We start from the raw sequence: 16,492 nt of genomic DNA, 5'->3' as shown, positions 1-16,492 counted from the left end.
TATCTAATTTCATTCACGGACATATTAAGTATTTAGATAGAGATGGCGATGATGGTAAAAGGCAAGGAGATGACGCATGAGAAGAGTAGATAATCAAAATAAGTTCAGCAAGGTAAAGAAGGGAAAGAAAGGAAAAACACAAGTTAAAAAAAACGTTGAAAAATGAGGACCTGAAATAGACAATAACTGATGGGTAAGATAAAAAATATTGGGGTTTGATATTTATAAAATGACTAAGGGCCATGCGTTTATCTATAGTGGTGTAGATTTAAGCAAGCTAGCATCAACAGGGGCAAATTAAGCAGCATAACAGATAAGAAACAGGAACAAGAAATAGAAAAACAATATTTTTAACAAAATGAAAAAGAAAAATGAAACAAAAAGTATTGTCAACAAAAAAAAGTTTTAAGGGGATTTCAGATTGGTTTAAGAAATAGAGCTGTTGATAACAAACTAAAACTCAAACTTGGAGAGTACGTAGAAAAACTCACTCGATATCGGTATTAAAATGTGATTTTTTCCAATGCAAACAATTTCAAAATGTAATGATAAAATATTTAAGGATTATATGATTAGATAACGGGGGGGTTTCGAAACGGTAGCAATATTATACGGATCTAAGTATTACCGTTAACACCATACGTGTCAAATCTTCTTTTCAATATTGGTAGCAGCGTTATTAGATTTCTGATAAGGATTTATTTATTTTAATACCCGGGCATTAATATATCTCATATTTGTTTTCGATGTCGACCTGGCCGAGTTATCTTGCCACTGTTCAACGCTCTTATCTGATCAGATAGTCCCTTTTTCCACTTTATCCTATTTTCCAGCATTTGTTTTATTTTTAATTTCGATTGTCAATGATTGTGTCATTCTATTGACACTGTTCAGAGGCGTAATCGAACTTCGATCGGTTACATTAATATTTGCCATACTCTATTCGATCTCTTTGTCGATAACTTCAGTACATTTTGCAATTTTGAATTTGAAATAGTACACGTTACACAAGAAAACTGAGCTGATCAGACTTAAAATTCGAAAACTCTACTGATTAGTTGGAAAATACTTCGGACTTAAACTAATATCAAAGATATTTATTTATTAGTCAAGAATAAAGTTTCTTTGAACTCATTTGGTTCAAATATGAGACTATACTAAATCGTCAAACCGGCTAGTTGTAACCTACAGAATGATTTGGAAATCAAATGGGTATATGAAGCTATCTAAGGTTTCACCGTAATACCTGAAAAAAGATTACTAAATCATATCAACCTGGATACAATACAATTGCTGAACAACGCACTGGATATTAAAAGATTGAAGCTAACCAAACCACACAAACTTATATAGTGTATAATTGTTAGTCGTGTTCTTAGTTGAAGTTACGCTAATTTAATTTTAATTTGAGAAGTACATGTACAATGTATATTATTTACATAATTTTTTGTAATTTTCTCAAAACTCATTTGTATTCGCTATATATTGTTACGCTTTTCTGAGTATCCACTGCGGATGACTCTAATTATATAGCACATGTGGAGGTGTATGTTTTAACATTTTCAATTTTCACGAAGAGAAGAAAATATGATAATAGAGATTTGTGAATAATCTTTGAAGAAGAGAAAACAAAGTACTGTTCAGTTTAACGTTTGTAAAACACCAGGTGAAAACCTAATAATGACCTAACCTAACAAAATAATAATCATTCACAGAAGCGCAAGAAAAAGAAAACACGTCTAGCACACGATCAAAAATAAACGAGATTTAAATTATATTAATTCTACATTCTTAATTTGAACATATTATACCCAACGTTAGGGGTAATATTAGATAACCAGTAACATTATAATCGGTTAAGAGTAAATATTTTATTAACTAAAGAATTTAACTACGTCTTCTTTACGCAATCTTTGAGAATAATACATATATTAGTTTCATTTTAGAATCAGAAGATGATCAGGACAACATGATAAGAGACTAACGAGTCATATCTGCACCATACAGTGATGTTTTAATTACATTTACCACTATTATATTTTTAAATCAATTATTAATTATTTCTTCAAGACAATTCAATTTTATGTGTCTTTGTTCAAACTATTGAGAAGCTAAGTTAGTCAGGTATATCGCATCTAACTTCATCTTCTGATTTAGTTGGATTTTATATAGATGCAGGCCAAAGTATTGATACAAATTTTACCTAGTTGTCGTTTGTGGAAGGTCAGGGTTTTAGGCGCGATGAGGAAATAACTAATTGGAGTTATTCTACACACTCTCATTTATTGCTGCAACGTTTCCTTGTAGACATCACGCTCTAATAACTAATGAGCTTTCTATGATTGTTTATTGAAGTAGTTCAAATGACGACCAGTTTATTAACTCTTGAATCCACTCTATAGGATGATTTTGTTGTTTATCGCAAAAGTCACGTAGCCTACTGGATGTACTTTTTTCTAAACACTTATTTTGATTCGTTTTAAAAATACTTCCTGTCGTAATATTTTCAGTAACCTCTATTGGTCATGGTTACTATAATCTGTTAAAGTTTACAGTTAACTGTTTCTGTTATTCATCAATTGTTATATAATTATAGTTAGCTGTGCTTATTGTTGAATTTGAATTGAATTTTTTTAATGGTCATTGGAGATCAACGTTAATCTACTGAAGTAGGTGAAGAACAATTAGAAGGGCTATATGAAGTTTTCAAATTCAATATGTTATACGTCCAGTTTTAAAAGAATACTAATATAACAAAAACAGTAGTAGAGTACAGAGTTCAGTTACATTACTTAATTAAAAGGTAATTTTCTTTAATTTAACTTGTTACAAATAAACTAACGCAGCTAACATAATGTTAAATTATATGTAAAAACAAATGTGTTCAATTTTTTGAAAATCTATTCTTGTAATTAATAGAATTCAAATCAAACAATGACGATGACGAGGCCTGGCGTACTATACTTCTATAGATTATTTCAGCGTTTACCTTATATCAACCAGTTTAACTTTAAAATACTGAAAAATAATTTTCAAAATTATTCTAGGTTTATCATAATTACCTATTTCTTTGTATAAAGCACCTTTGTATACATAATGGTAACAGAATATCAAGTTTTCAATAAAAAATGATTATAGGATTCATATACAAAATTACAAGAATTTTGATAGATTTTACTGAAAGAGAGCTGAACAGAATATCTATATTCGTAAAAACAAATATATTTTCTTTGGTCATATCAAAATATCTTTAAAACTTTTTATACATGTTATAATAATTTAATTCAGGTCAATTAATTGATATAGTATATATAGAATTTTTACATAGACAACATTTTTTAAGTTGTAATTGGATTGAGTATTTTAATTTTTAGCATATAGCATGTAAACTTAATCTGTAAAAATTAAAATAATTTTTTTAAGCCATTTTATATTTATCATAAACTTACCATACGTAATACCAATAATTAATTTTTATATTACATATTTCTTTGAACAAAACAATTATAGACATATATACGTATTAGTTCAATAAAACAATGAACGTTATCAGAACTGATAGAATAAATAAATTGGCAGCTGAATAAATAAATAAATATGTTATAACAACACTCACTGTGTCTCTTTTTTCTTGTGCAGTATTGAAATCACATACACATGCTTTAGAATTATTGGAGTATTATAACAAACATAATCACAATTTGAATTAAATTACGGTTATGTATAAATCTCGAATAAAGCTGCAATTATAACATATATTTATCCGGAACAACTACTCCCCACTTTTATGAACACTTCACGTGTCAGATAAAGAGTCATATAAAAATAGCTATTTTGACCAGTGTCAAGAAATAGAGTATATCAAGATGGCTATAATTATTTCTACTTGCATGCCTATATTTATGACTGTTTACTGTTTATTAATTTAAAAAAAATATCACATTAATGATTATAATTGATAACAAAAATATTCATAATTAAATGAAAATCAATCATCCAGACAAAACCTGAACCAAAAACATTATGGCAATTGAAAGGAACATACTTATTATGTTCACTTATTTCAAAGACACTGAATTTATAGCTTTTTTACTTGTTATCGTGACATTTTAATCCTTTTATATATCTATTAGTCTCTTAATCGTAACTTGTTTATACGGATGAATGGTGTTATCGAGGGTAAAGTAAAGTGAGAGAGGATATATTAAAACTTCTACTGGCGAGTGACATTCAAGTACATAATGTGTTGTAGAACATTTTTTACGATGGGGATTTCAAGGCAATTTTTTAAGACATGCCAATAATGGATACTTATATTGTTATCGTTCGAACGTCAAACGTTTTATGTTTGTTTGAAGTATTTTTAGTAATCGATGTTGATCTAGAGTGGCGATTATGTTGGAAGAATTAGACTGTCATGTATGGGATTTGACACAAACGAGGCAGGCGACTGCTACTCGGTTACGACCCCTGCTGTAAATTCGGTGAATTATTCATGTTTTCGGTCATTTTCTTAGGTTGTTGTGTTGGTTTTTAGCTACTATTAATTTTCATATTTTATCTAATTTGTATTTATTAATGATTACAGATAACGGAGGACCTATGGTAACATTTTTTTTGTTTTAATCGAATACAGTTGAATTAATTATTGTAGTATATGTTTAAATATTTTTAAAATGTCTTATTACAAAATTTACAACAATGACACTGGGAAAGAGCATTCCGCTTTCTAAATATATACACTAGACTTCAAATTGGATTGCTTTTTAAGCTGAACCTACTTCCCTAAACATTATTAAAGTTATTTAGGAATTTTACGATGGTCCCATTAGCTGCTTGGGAGTACGATCACCAGTGTTCTTCAACATAGTAGACCTAATTTGGACGTATGTTGAGGTTGGCCACCATTCCTCATAATATAGTTCGCTTTGTAGAGCTATTACTAATGTATAAAATATCAAAGTATTGACTATTGTACGCCTGCTAGTGTGAATTTCAACATGATCCAGTTAGACAACAAGTGCAGGATTTGAATCATTAATACTGGTGAACACAGTCTCATTTACTGGGGAATATAATTTGGATTGGCAAAGATACAGGAGATGTTGTTTCTTCTTCTTTTCTATGGATTGATGACGATGATAATGATAAATAAAGAGGGCCATTCTTTAGTTTTATTGCTAATCTGGATTATACATTGAATGGAAAATTCGTTTCTTTATTTTGGCACACTTGTTAACTGGCAAAATATAAATAATTTAGTTGCCTGAAGGTTATAAGCGGATATAGAAATAGAAATAGAGGCAGATTCTATTGCCGTAATGGTGAATTTCATAATATTTTTCTTGTAGTAGGTGCAGCATATCTTGGCTTGGATAAATTTAAACAGCAAAACTGGTTATGTCAATCTGCATATAGTCCTGCCAATAAAACAGCCAATGTACATTGTAGATGATGTCCAATATACGGCCAAATGCAGTTTCTAAAAAGGTAAAACTCGTTTTATATTCGCACCCGATATTTCCTTCTAATTTTACCCTAGATAAAAATAGACAGGATGCTTCTTGATGCTTCAGAACATGTAACCGAATCCGTTTGAAAAATTCTATTTGTGTTAGTACTGTTCGACACTGTTGTCAAATGTGTATAAAATTCTTCAAAAAATTAATAACAGTGATAATAATAGGTTAGGTAACTATTTTTGACAAACTATTTTATGACAATATTACGTATTTACTTTACGCGGAATAAAAGTTAGTTCTAGAAAACGAACGTATTTGAAAGAAAAATTGATACTTGTAATGCGTAATTGGAAGGAGAAGGAGTAATTTTAAATGCGCGCTAAAATATTCCAAATCTGAGAATGACGTGGTTGTTTGTATCGCACTGGATGGTTTGTATAGGTCTTAGTGTTACGTTGTTTTAATAATTTTTTGTTATAATTAGATGTCTTAATGTATATCGAGGGCATGAGGAAGGAAACACGTCATAATATATCGGAAAAAAGTTGTGTATTTTCGTTCTAAGGCAGAAAAATGTTAAAGAAATATCATTAAATCTGTCAAGACGCGAACCAGCCGGTATAGCTTGAACATTGGTGATTTATTCACAGAAATAGGACAATTCTAATGTATGTTTTAACTATTTATTTTAAGTATCTATATATATATATATATATATATATATATATATATATATATATGTTGGAGAAATATTTCGAGCGAGATGTAGAGCAAGAATGAAGCAAGACCTGAAGATGGCAGATGAGATTCCCTTGAAACGTCGTCAAATTATTAAAGGCCTTAACTACTCGCAGTTATTGTTCTTCAAGCCTTCAACATACCCCGACTCTGATTCTGAAGAAAAATATACACCGTATCTATTGGCATTAATTTATTTAATTTTTTTTGAAAATAATATTTCTTCCTATACACATGGATCAATTTTGATGAAGAAATTAGACAGTTTTAATACCATTCATAAATATTTACTCAGTATTTTCAAGTTAAAAACCACCAATATAAAACTCCCAAACACAAAAATGGTTTTGGACAAATTTTCTTCTTGCAATTTAAGCAACTCTTGAATTGCCACTTAGTTCGTTTTATTTAAAACATACTTCATTCTCAACTTGTTTGTAGTTCACTGAAGATTGAATGTCACTTAAATCTTTACAATGTATTTTTCAACGTCAATATGTTTCTAACACTGACATTCATTTCAAGATTACTCATTAGACCAGACAGTTTAGTCGCTAATACTGAGAATTGGGTCACAATTCGTGCGAATAACGAAAACTTGAAAAATAAGCTTTCATTATAATGCCGGTGTTATATATTTATTGAATGAAAAGCCTGTAGAAGGATCAGATACTTGTATGTATAGAGATTTGTTGTAATTAGTATTATCTGCGGAATTTAAACATCGAACCGAAAAACATCATATTTATTGAGGCAATAATATTTCGTTGTTCTTTTGAGCGGCAATAAATTAGGGACCGCTTTTCTTCGTCGAAAGGGAAGGAAAAACCGGGCGGCCAGGCCAGCACCCCCCCAGGTAAATAAAATGAGCCAGCTCATAACATGTGGCGGTGTCAAAGTTTGAAAAGCGATTTTGATCGGATCTGGACGTGTCCGACGATGCACGCGACCCGATAAGCGCCCCAGGACTAAAAGCTTTCCGACGAAACGTCCGCGAGGCTACCGCCAACCTCCTGTTCACCTTTTTCCCCGCCGACCACGCCACTCCAGGTTCGTGGCCCCGCTAATTTTCAAACCACGACCTTGAACCGTAAGAGAAGCCTTTTTCTGTGACATTTTTCTAAATGTATATATATATATATATATATATATATATATATATATATATATATATATAAAATTAAGTCGTTAATTAAATATTATTATAAAAAAATTTAAGGTAACAAAACATGTTGAATTTTCTGCTTGTGAATTGTAGCCCCAAGTAGAGTTGATGTGACTGCGACAAAATACTGTATCTCATTATTATTGAAATCAAATCTTAAATCTCTTCTCGGTTGCCTCAGAAAAATTATCTATTTTAAAAAATTAACATCCATAAATTTCTATTTATTTTTTTGTTTAACTCTTTTAATCTTGAAAGCTCTGGAAAAAAAAATCCAACCTTTCACTAGTTGGAGTTTTATACTTAATTATATTAAAATAAACGTCTAATCTCATCAAATCATATAATGTTTGGATTTTGTAGTAATAACCGTTAAGTTAAGTGTAAGTGTTATCAAGCGATTTCAAGAAACTTTTCATTCCTTTGTTGGCGCAGTTGTTCATGGCTCTTTGCACTGTGTGATAAAATATTCATGATATGGAGGTAACTGTTATTATTTTACCTATTTCTTTTACGAGTAATTTTACTTGAACCTATCAAAAATAAATTCGTATCTAAAGTGACATTAATATGTTGTGTCTATTTTGAACAAGAAAAGTTGGGCATCGTTCATATTAACTGAAGCAGTTTGGTAATTTCTGCATGCCTAATTGTCGCCTGCAGATATATACTTGGTTCATATATGTATCAGTGAAAAGTTTAATTTAAATTTGTCAATATAATTGTTTCTTTAATTATATTTTAGTCTCCTTGTTATCAGTTACAGTTTATCTTGACTAGATCTACTGCTTATTGTGGATTCTGACCATGAATCTTAGCATTAAGATCATAATTCTCTCTCTTGTTTGCGAATAATCATAAAACATAATATAAAAATTGCCACATTCTTATTTAAGTAGCTGGTGTTTGTACTTTAATAACAATTTCTTCATATTTTGTTTTATACATTAGTATACCAATATTTACTACACATGTAACTATAGTACATTTTTCTGTTTGTGGTATATCATAACCATTAAATTTTTCATTTTAATTGACATTGACAAATATAAGTTGCAAATTTTAATGTACAGTTTAAAATATTACTGAATCTCTTGTCAATTTAAAAATTGAGGTCTTTAAATATATTTTTGTAGATATTAACATATTAACAGTTCTCGTAAATTTTATTAAACATCTTAATGGAGCTAATCTTAAAATCTAAAATCAAATACTTCAGTCTAACAAATATTGTGCTTGTTTGTAACGCAATGAAGTGCAACAATCAACTAAATTAAGAAACATTTTTGTACTACAGCATTGAATTTCAAATTCAACAATGGTTTGGGTCAAGAATGTTACTTCTTGCAAGTCAGAAAGCTACAAGGGATAAGAATATCTTTTGCATGTTGGCAACACTGATTTAGGATGAATAATGTTACACGCATTGCCTGTTTTATGTTACCAATTTCTGATAGAAACATAAAACTACCGCGACAAATGTGAGTGCAGAACTCCCTATAACATTTTGCTGCGAAAAGAATATTGCAACCATCATAAAATTGCATATTTCTTGATAGAAAGAAGGTGGTATGATCCAATAAATCAACGTTTGTATTGTTTCCTACAAATGCACTACTCTATCTACGGGGAACCCCAAAAGAAACTAAATATTTGGACTGTTTGTTTATTACTATAATTTTTATGGACTGATTTATCGTGGTATTATGCTGGTCCTGTCAATCACATTACTGACTGGATTATTGCAAATGAATATCTCAATAACCTCTATGATGTCAAACACTGCCTATTTATAGCTGGTAAGATAATGCGCCGAAATAACCAAAAAAATTTTCTGGTTTGAAGACCATCAGGATGTTATCAAACGTCTTTCCTGGTCAGTACAATTGCCAGACCTCGATATAATTGAACCATTATGTCGAATTTTAGAGCAGAGTGAGGAGTAGATTTCTGTTTTTAACATCATTGAAGCAATTGTCAGAGTTATTAGTACAAGAATGGGAAAACATTCAATTGGAAACTATTCCGCAAAGAGATGTCAGCTGTTCGTATTATTTTGTATATACTGTCATATTAATGATACAATGTTTTGCTCAAATGCAGAAGCACGCTAAAAAAAGAAGAAATAACTAAAGTATAATAAGATAACATATTGGTTAATTAGAAGAACATTTCAATTATTACTATATAATAAGTTGCCGTTATACAAATATATTTTAATATAGATATTTTTTTATACAGATCTATGGATTCCAGTCATGTCATGAGAGAGATGTGTCTTCCAATAAGTAAATAAAGAAATGCAGTTTTTTCAAAATAAAGTCTTAAGATATATATTTGTACCCAGGTATTATAGGGGTGATCATTTAAACCAATATCTTCAAGTACCGACTGTTAACTATAAAATCGAGTGAACCGCAAACATATATGAGGAGAGACTCCAATCTCAAGTTAATAACGAATTATTGAAACTTTTGCATAATAATCAAGCAGAACTGGAACTCAAACAACCAAATGATTTAAACTTTTTCTTACAATTAATGTGTAGGCAACGAACATTGCTTTTTTTACACTTTGTATAACATTTAGAATTATGAAAGAAAAAAATATTGTATAAAATATACAAAGATTGTATTAGCTTAAATAGACAAAAGAAAACAATTAATGCGTTTAGAATAGCTTATGGTCATCAACAGAAAATTATCACATTTTCCTGTGGTACGTAACAGGTCAATTGAAAAGTCCCCGGCCTATCATAGTAAAACACATTTTTTGGCAAAGTTAGTTTTCTTTATTCCTTCCACATAATTCTCTTCAAGGCTGATTCACTAATTACAGCGACCCTCCAACTTTTCGATACCATTTTTGTAGCACGATTTGTCCTTTGCTTCAAAATAGGCTTCAGTTTCGGCGATCACCTCTTCATTCGACGAAAATTTCTTCCCCTGCGAGAATTCTTTTGAGATCCGAACAGGAAATAGTCGCTGGCTGTCTGGAGAACGGTGGATGATGAAGCAGTTCAAAGCTCAATTCATGGATGTTTGCCATCGTTTTCACTGTCTTGTGACACGGTGCATTGTCTTGGTGAAGCAGCACTTTCTTTTTCTTAATAACGCTATGGAATAGTCGCTGTTGATGTTCCTTCCTTTTTCAAGGTAGTCAATGAAAATTATTCCATGCGCATCCCAAATTACAGATGCCATAACCTTGACAGCCGACTTTTTCCCACGTTCACCGCGGCTCATCGTGTGCAGTCCACCCGGATGATTGTCTATTGGATTTTGGAGTGAAATGATGGAGCCATGTTTCATCCATTCTCACATATCGACGCAAAAACTCGGGTTTATTACGCTTGATCAGCTTCAAACCCTGCTGCGAATTATAAACTCATCCGTGTTTTTGCTCAAAAGTGAGCGCGCGCGGCTTTTACTTTGCACAGAGCTTTCTCATATCTTAATATTCATGAATGATATTATGTATACGTTCAATTGATATATTTAGAGTGTCTGCTATTTCATTCAATTTCAATTTACGGTCATTCAAAATCATTTTGTGGATTTTTTTATGTTTTCGTCGGTAACAACCTCTTTTTTGTGTCCACTGCCTTTACCGTTTTTGGTGCTCATTTCACCACGTCTAAACTTAGCATACCAATACTTGATGGTTGATTTTCCTGAGGCGGTATCCGAAAACTCAACATCAAGGCAAGTTTTTACTTCAACTGTATTTTTCCCTTCAATAAGCAATATTTTACCCACACGCGAAATTCCTTTTTATCAATTTTTTCACAATAACAAAAGTTGCTTCGCTCAAAATTCACAAACTAATGATCCGACAGCTGTTAAATTTATACACGCATCTTTTGAGGGTTAGGACTAACTAAAAAACATATGGATTTAATTCTAGTAGCGCCATCTATATATCAGGCCGGGGACTTTTCAATTGTTAATATTTAATTAATAGCGTTCATCATTCACCTTTCTCTCGTGACCTTTCTAATCAGATGTAATTTTTGAAAAATTGTAAAAGTCTGCTGGAAGATTGAGTAGAATTTGGTTTGTTATTCGAGTTATAAGAATATAAATGATAAAAATAGATCTTTGACGGCGTTGATCTATTTGTATTATAGTTATGTTTGCTATGATTTTTTTAAAAATATAACTAGTTTTGTTGATTAAGGTAGACACGACGAAGATGTGGCATGTGACAAATACAATAACAGACGATAACAATTTATACAATTTTTACGTCGATAAATAATGTTCGGGCGTTTCCGTACTAATATTTGCTTATGTCGTGTCGAACAATATTTATCATATTGTATTCAAACAAAAATAACATTTTAAAATAAACAGTACGAAGTGAAGCTGCCTCCCTGACGTTGGTAACGCCGTAATCGTCGATATTTTTATTTATCGCTTGATTTTAAATATTGGCTCTGCCTGTCACGGCCTTTCTCGTCACGGGAAGGGCATATCGGAACTGTCAATAACGCGGGATGGATGGCTAGATAGATAGATAGTCGAAATCAAATATTTTAACTCACCGGCTGGCTTGGGAACGTTTCTCTTCACTTGCATCCACTTGTACGTTGGTATGACGGGCTGTTGAGGCTGGCCGGGCACCATAGTGTGCATTCCTGTATGCTGTCGCAGTCGACCGTCGCCCATCATGTCATCTTTGTATCTAGATGGAACGAGAAGTCTCATTTAAGCTCTGAATAAACTCGTAAATATGTTATATATATTACCGTGATGATAAGTGTTGGTACTCCATACAGGACGTATTGGCCGGTGTCGCTATGATGTGAGGATGATGATGAAACGGTGTCTCAGCATGATCCAGCTGATGTCCGTGATATTTTGTATCATGCAGATACGGATTGGGATCTCCGGTTTCGTCATGGTGACGCAGCAAAAGGTCGTGGGGCACTCTTGGTGCATACGACGGGTCACTGTACCCCGGCTGTTGATGATGGTGATAGAGAGACGGGCTATTCGCATTGGCATAGTCTAAGTTGGTATAACTCAACCCTGTTTCGGTATTGATAATGGAAGTTTCTTGATGACCACCTTGGTGTGAATAATAGTTGAGGTCTTGTGGCGATGGTGGCGTATCTACCCCAGAATCCGTAGATGCCCCGCCAACTCCTGAAAAACACAGATTGAATATTTGTTAAAGGATGATCTTTTTATTCAATGAATTTCATTTAATTACTTTTTATTGATTAGTATTAAATAATCAAGAATATTCAATATTTTTTTTACTATTACACGTGTTATAAGGCACCTTATTGTTGTTAAATTGTATTTTTATTGGAAAATATTACATAAGTTTAATTTATTGCCATATAATATACATAGAGAAAATGAGACTAATAGCTCGTTGGATATAGAGGATAAAAATAGAAATATATAGTCATAATTATTTTTCGAAATTGAAGTTAATTTTTTATATTAGAGTAAGATTTGCATGTATGTGGTGGATATAACGATACACAATATGTTCCGACGGCAGGAGAAGGCAATAATTTAGTTTCTAACTAATATCTTATGCTGATCAAACGTTATTATTTGATTATCTGCGGCTAATAATATTTCTTATAACCTAAATTTACTGTTTTACTACTGTGATCAAAATATCGTAAGACTGCTCGTCTTACTTTCCTTGAGAGAAAGTCAAAATTATTTACCAATTACGTTTGATTTTTCACTCAGGATAACATGCCTTTGGTTCGACACGATTCGGCATTAGAAAATCAACTTTTATTATTTCGAAAGGCGTCTATTAGCTGGATTTAGTTTTTTTTCGAACTGTTGTCTGGGCGGGAATTATTTTGAGCTGACATAAAGGACAAATCAGAAAAGGACTAAATAAAATTTACAAAAATAAATTACATAATATTAATTAGTAGATGATATTAAATTATTTGCAGTTAAACTATTGAACGCTATAAAATTTATTTACTGCGTAGACAACAAAGTAGGCACCTTCTTTAGATTTTATATATTGATTCTCTACATATAATTGGCTTTCCTGGCTACTTTTGAGTTAAGCATTGGAAAGGCGACACGTCATGTCTCTTGAGGAAATTAAAAAGGCTTGATGGAAAATGAAGAAATTACGCCATGTGGCATGACTTGGAATATTCATTCCTTAAGAACAGTGTTTAGTGAATACAGCTGGTGAAATGGGGCTTTATACTTTTTTTATAAAACAAATCCTTTTGAATATATGTAAATATGGTTCGGAATGCTCGGAAATTATGTGTTTAAATAATTGACTCAATTATAATTCGCCATGCTTTAATCTAATAAATCTGGAAATAGTTAAAATAAAATATAGAGCATATACAATTTTAGTATTATATTTAATAACGACTGCAAATAAATATAATGAGAAATAAATAGAACTGAGGCGGTTGAAGTGAAACTGGGATTTTATTATTAATCAATATATAATTGTTCCATAGTAATATTTTATCTAGAGTGGAAAACATATACTGCACTATGGATATATTATTCTTCCTTTTTAATATTAAATGCTTAATGATAAAATTTAGTTGGAAAACTTGGATTTAAGAGCTTACGTTATACGGGTTTTTGTACAATTTTTGGGATCATATTAATAGAAAAAGGTTATTTTAACACAGCAATATTTATATTTATTATGTCTTATCTTATGATTGTAAATATATGTAATGTTACTAATTGTTGTAAGTTATTATAAGCATGATGTTTTAATGGTTTATAATCGTTAAGTTATTAATAATACTTAATCACTTAATAGTATTCATTTCACCACCCAAACGTTATAACTATCCTGTTTATCATAACATGTTTATCAATTTGCGCGCTTTTACTTGACAATAATTCAATATTCTTTAATCTTTTTTGTCAATTTCTCGTTTTGTTTGCAATTGAAATATCATTTTACATAATTTGTAGCGTCAATTCTGCAGTTCATACTTTACTGTGGAAAAACAGGGTATATTTCCATCTCAGTAGAATATAGCGGAGTTCTAAAGTAGGTTGAGAACCTGGACTGAATTTATATTAGAATCAGTGAAACAAATACCAATCGACGTTGGGTCTGTAAATCTCAAACTTGTATTTTTCAACAATCAACAATTATCATACATTGTATCGGGTATTTCTGACAATATTTTGTTAAAATATGTATATATTAATGATTATGAATCTGTGACGGATTTTCCGAAATTTATTCACTTCCTTACATTTCTTGCGTACTAAAAATATATGACCTTTATTTTTTTTGAGAGTCGTGATATTTAAAATAGGGAACATTTTAAAACTTGTGGATATATTATATCGTTGAGTTTATATTATCAATTATATTGTTTTTTTGCTTAAAATAAATATATACTTTAATTTTTTTGTAAAATAGAAATTATTAAATATATACAGCTTATTGAGTTTCTCCGATCAGTGATTATGTACATGATTTATTGATATATAATATATTGATTTGTAGATTTCAAAATCTATAATTTCACTATAAAATATTTCATTAATAATATCTCAGCTCGGGTATAGATAGGCCAAAGACGATAATAGCTATTTATCCATTTTATCTTATTTACTATTGACTGAACAATAGTATATTAACTAAGTTTTTTCTTATAGTTTTAATTTTTAATTATATTGTATTATATTAAATTTATATCTGTACTTTTGTTGATCTTATCTTTTTAGTTATTTATATTAAATATATATGATAGTAATGTATATGTTATGTGTTAAATAAACTGTGCATATTAGTAATGTGTAATATATAATGTTGAAATATTTCCTCTAAGATAATATGGGTTTTTAATGTTGCAAATATGTTTATGTTTATATAATAAAGGCCGTGACAGTCGAGCTTTTTCTAAATTATATGCTTTAGTTTATATAATTATTGGTTACTTAGACTAGTTAACATTGCTCTGTTCTTAAGAGGCTTATGGGAGTTTTATTTATATTAGTGACTGTAATTTTCCGATTATTTTTACTGTTCTTGTACGTACCATACAGGTATGTATTATCCTCAAATGGGCTTGCTGTATGATAGCCTGTGGTGGAATAACCAGTGGCAGCACCGTTACCGCTCCCATATGGGGGATGGTTACCACCTAGGGGATGATTAGGCAAATCAGGAGCACTATTATTGTAATTATAGTAACTAGAGTCCGGATTATAAGACGAAGAACCATGTTGACTAGCATGACCGTACATACTACTAACGTCCATCATTATCATTTTTCAGACAGGAGAGTAGTCTTTGTCACTGTACTAATAACAGGAACACGGATTTGAACGACCGACAGCAGGGTGGTTCGTGTTATTTCAATGTCATCATCGTTGCGGATCGGCCACCGCCGCAATCAATACAACCAAAACGTCCCGATCGCAACAGTCACTCGTAATAATCGTAAAAAAAAGTCTGTGATAGAACGTTACTCAACTACCTGCCTCGCACCTCACGCAAACTAACCGCCGGCCCGTGGAGCCTACGTTCCTGGGGTCAGGCCGAACCTGGTGCTGGGCGGAGCGACGGGAAGGTCCGGAACGACGCGAACCGACGCGCAGCTGTCGGCCGACCAATGGGATGCGGTCGCGATCATCGCCTGGAGATGGGTGTCGCGCCATTGGCCAGCATCCAGCCATCATTGCCGGATAACATTTCAATTTCGGGCGAAGGGAACAAGTGTCAGCTACCGTATGTGACATGACAGCTTCGCTTGTACGCCGCGCGTATATCGGGGTATACGGTGGCGTGTTGGATGGTTCTTCGAGCCTGAAAAAGAAGCATGGCGGCCGAAACGGTTGGTCGTTGTTGCTAGACGATATCGGAGCGGTCAGTTTTAACTGCAATTTATATGGCAGGAGTTTTTTCTTGCGATTAATCAAAGTCGGTTGGTTTTCTTGCATAGCTCTTGTGCCGTTTTGCCTCCCGATAAAATAAATTGTAGATTACTCTCGAATTCTTGTTATAAATTAGTCTAATGCTCATGCGTATCAATTAAAAGAAGAATTTCAACTGTTATGCCTCCATTCATTACTTTAAAATCTTTTTAAACTTTAGACTATAACTGACATGGTAAAATCTAACATTTTGTAATACC

At 31.8% G+C, this 16,492-nt stretch overlaps 1 protein-coding gene across 1 annotated transcript in view; it reads right to left on the bottom strand.

Moving 5' to 3' along the window:
• Positions 1 to 15,863, bottom strand: part of Lab (labial) — a 111,356-nt gene extending 95,493 nt beyond the window's left edge. Inside the window, exons 1-3 of the mRNA XM_076410485.1 lie at positions 15,395 to 15,863; positions 12,116 to 12,515; positions 11,912 to 12,051 (exon numbers count right to left, since the gene is read on the bottom strand). Of these exons, the coding sequence (XP_076266600.1) occupies positions 11,912 to 12,051; positions 12,116 to 12,515; positions 15,395 to 15,626 (772 nt within the window). The 5' untranslated portion in view covers positions 15,627 to 15,863. The remainder of the gene's footprint in view (positions 1 to 11,911; positions 12,052 to 12,115; positions 12,516 to 15,394) is intronic.
• Positions 15,864 to 16,492: the final 629 nt, after the last annotated feature.

Source organism: Rhynchophorus ferrugineus, unplaced genomic scaffold, assembly GCF_030347505.1.
Source record: "Rhynchophorus ferrugineus isolate W39M unplaced genomic scaffold, kcgeb_rfMv2 rfM1, whole genome shotgun sequence".
Classification (NCBI taxonomy): Eukaryota; Metazoa; Arthropoda; class Insecta; order Coleoptera; family Curculionidae; genus Rhynchophorus; species Rhynchophorus ferrugineus.
This window is presented reverse-complemented; position numbering and strand designations above follow the sequence as displayed.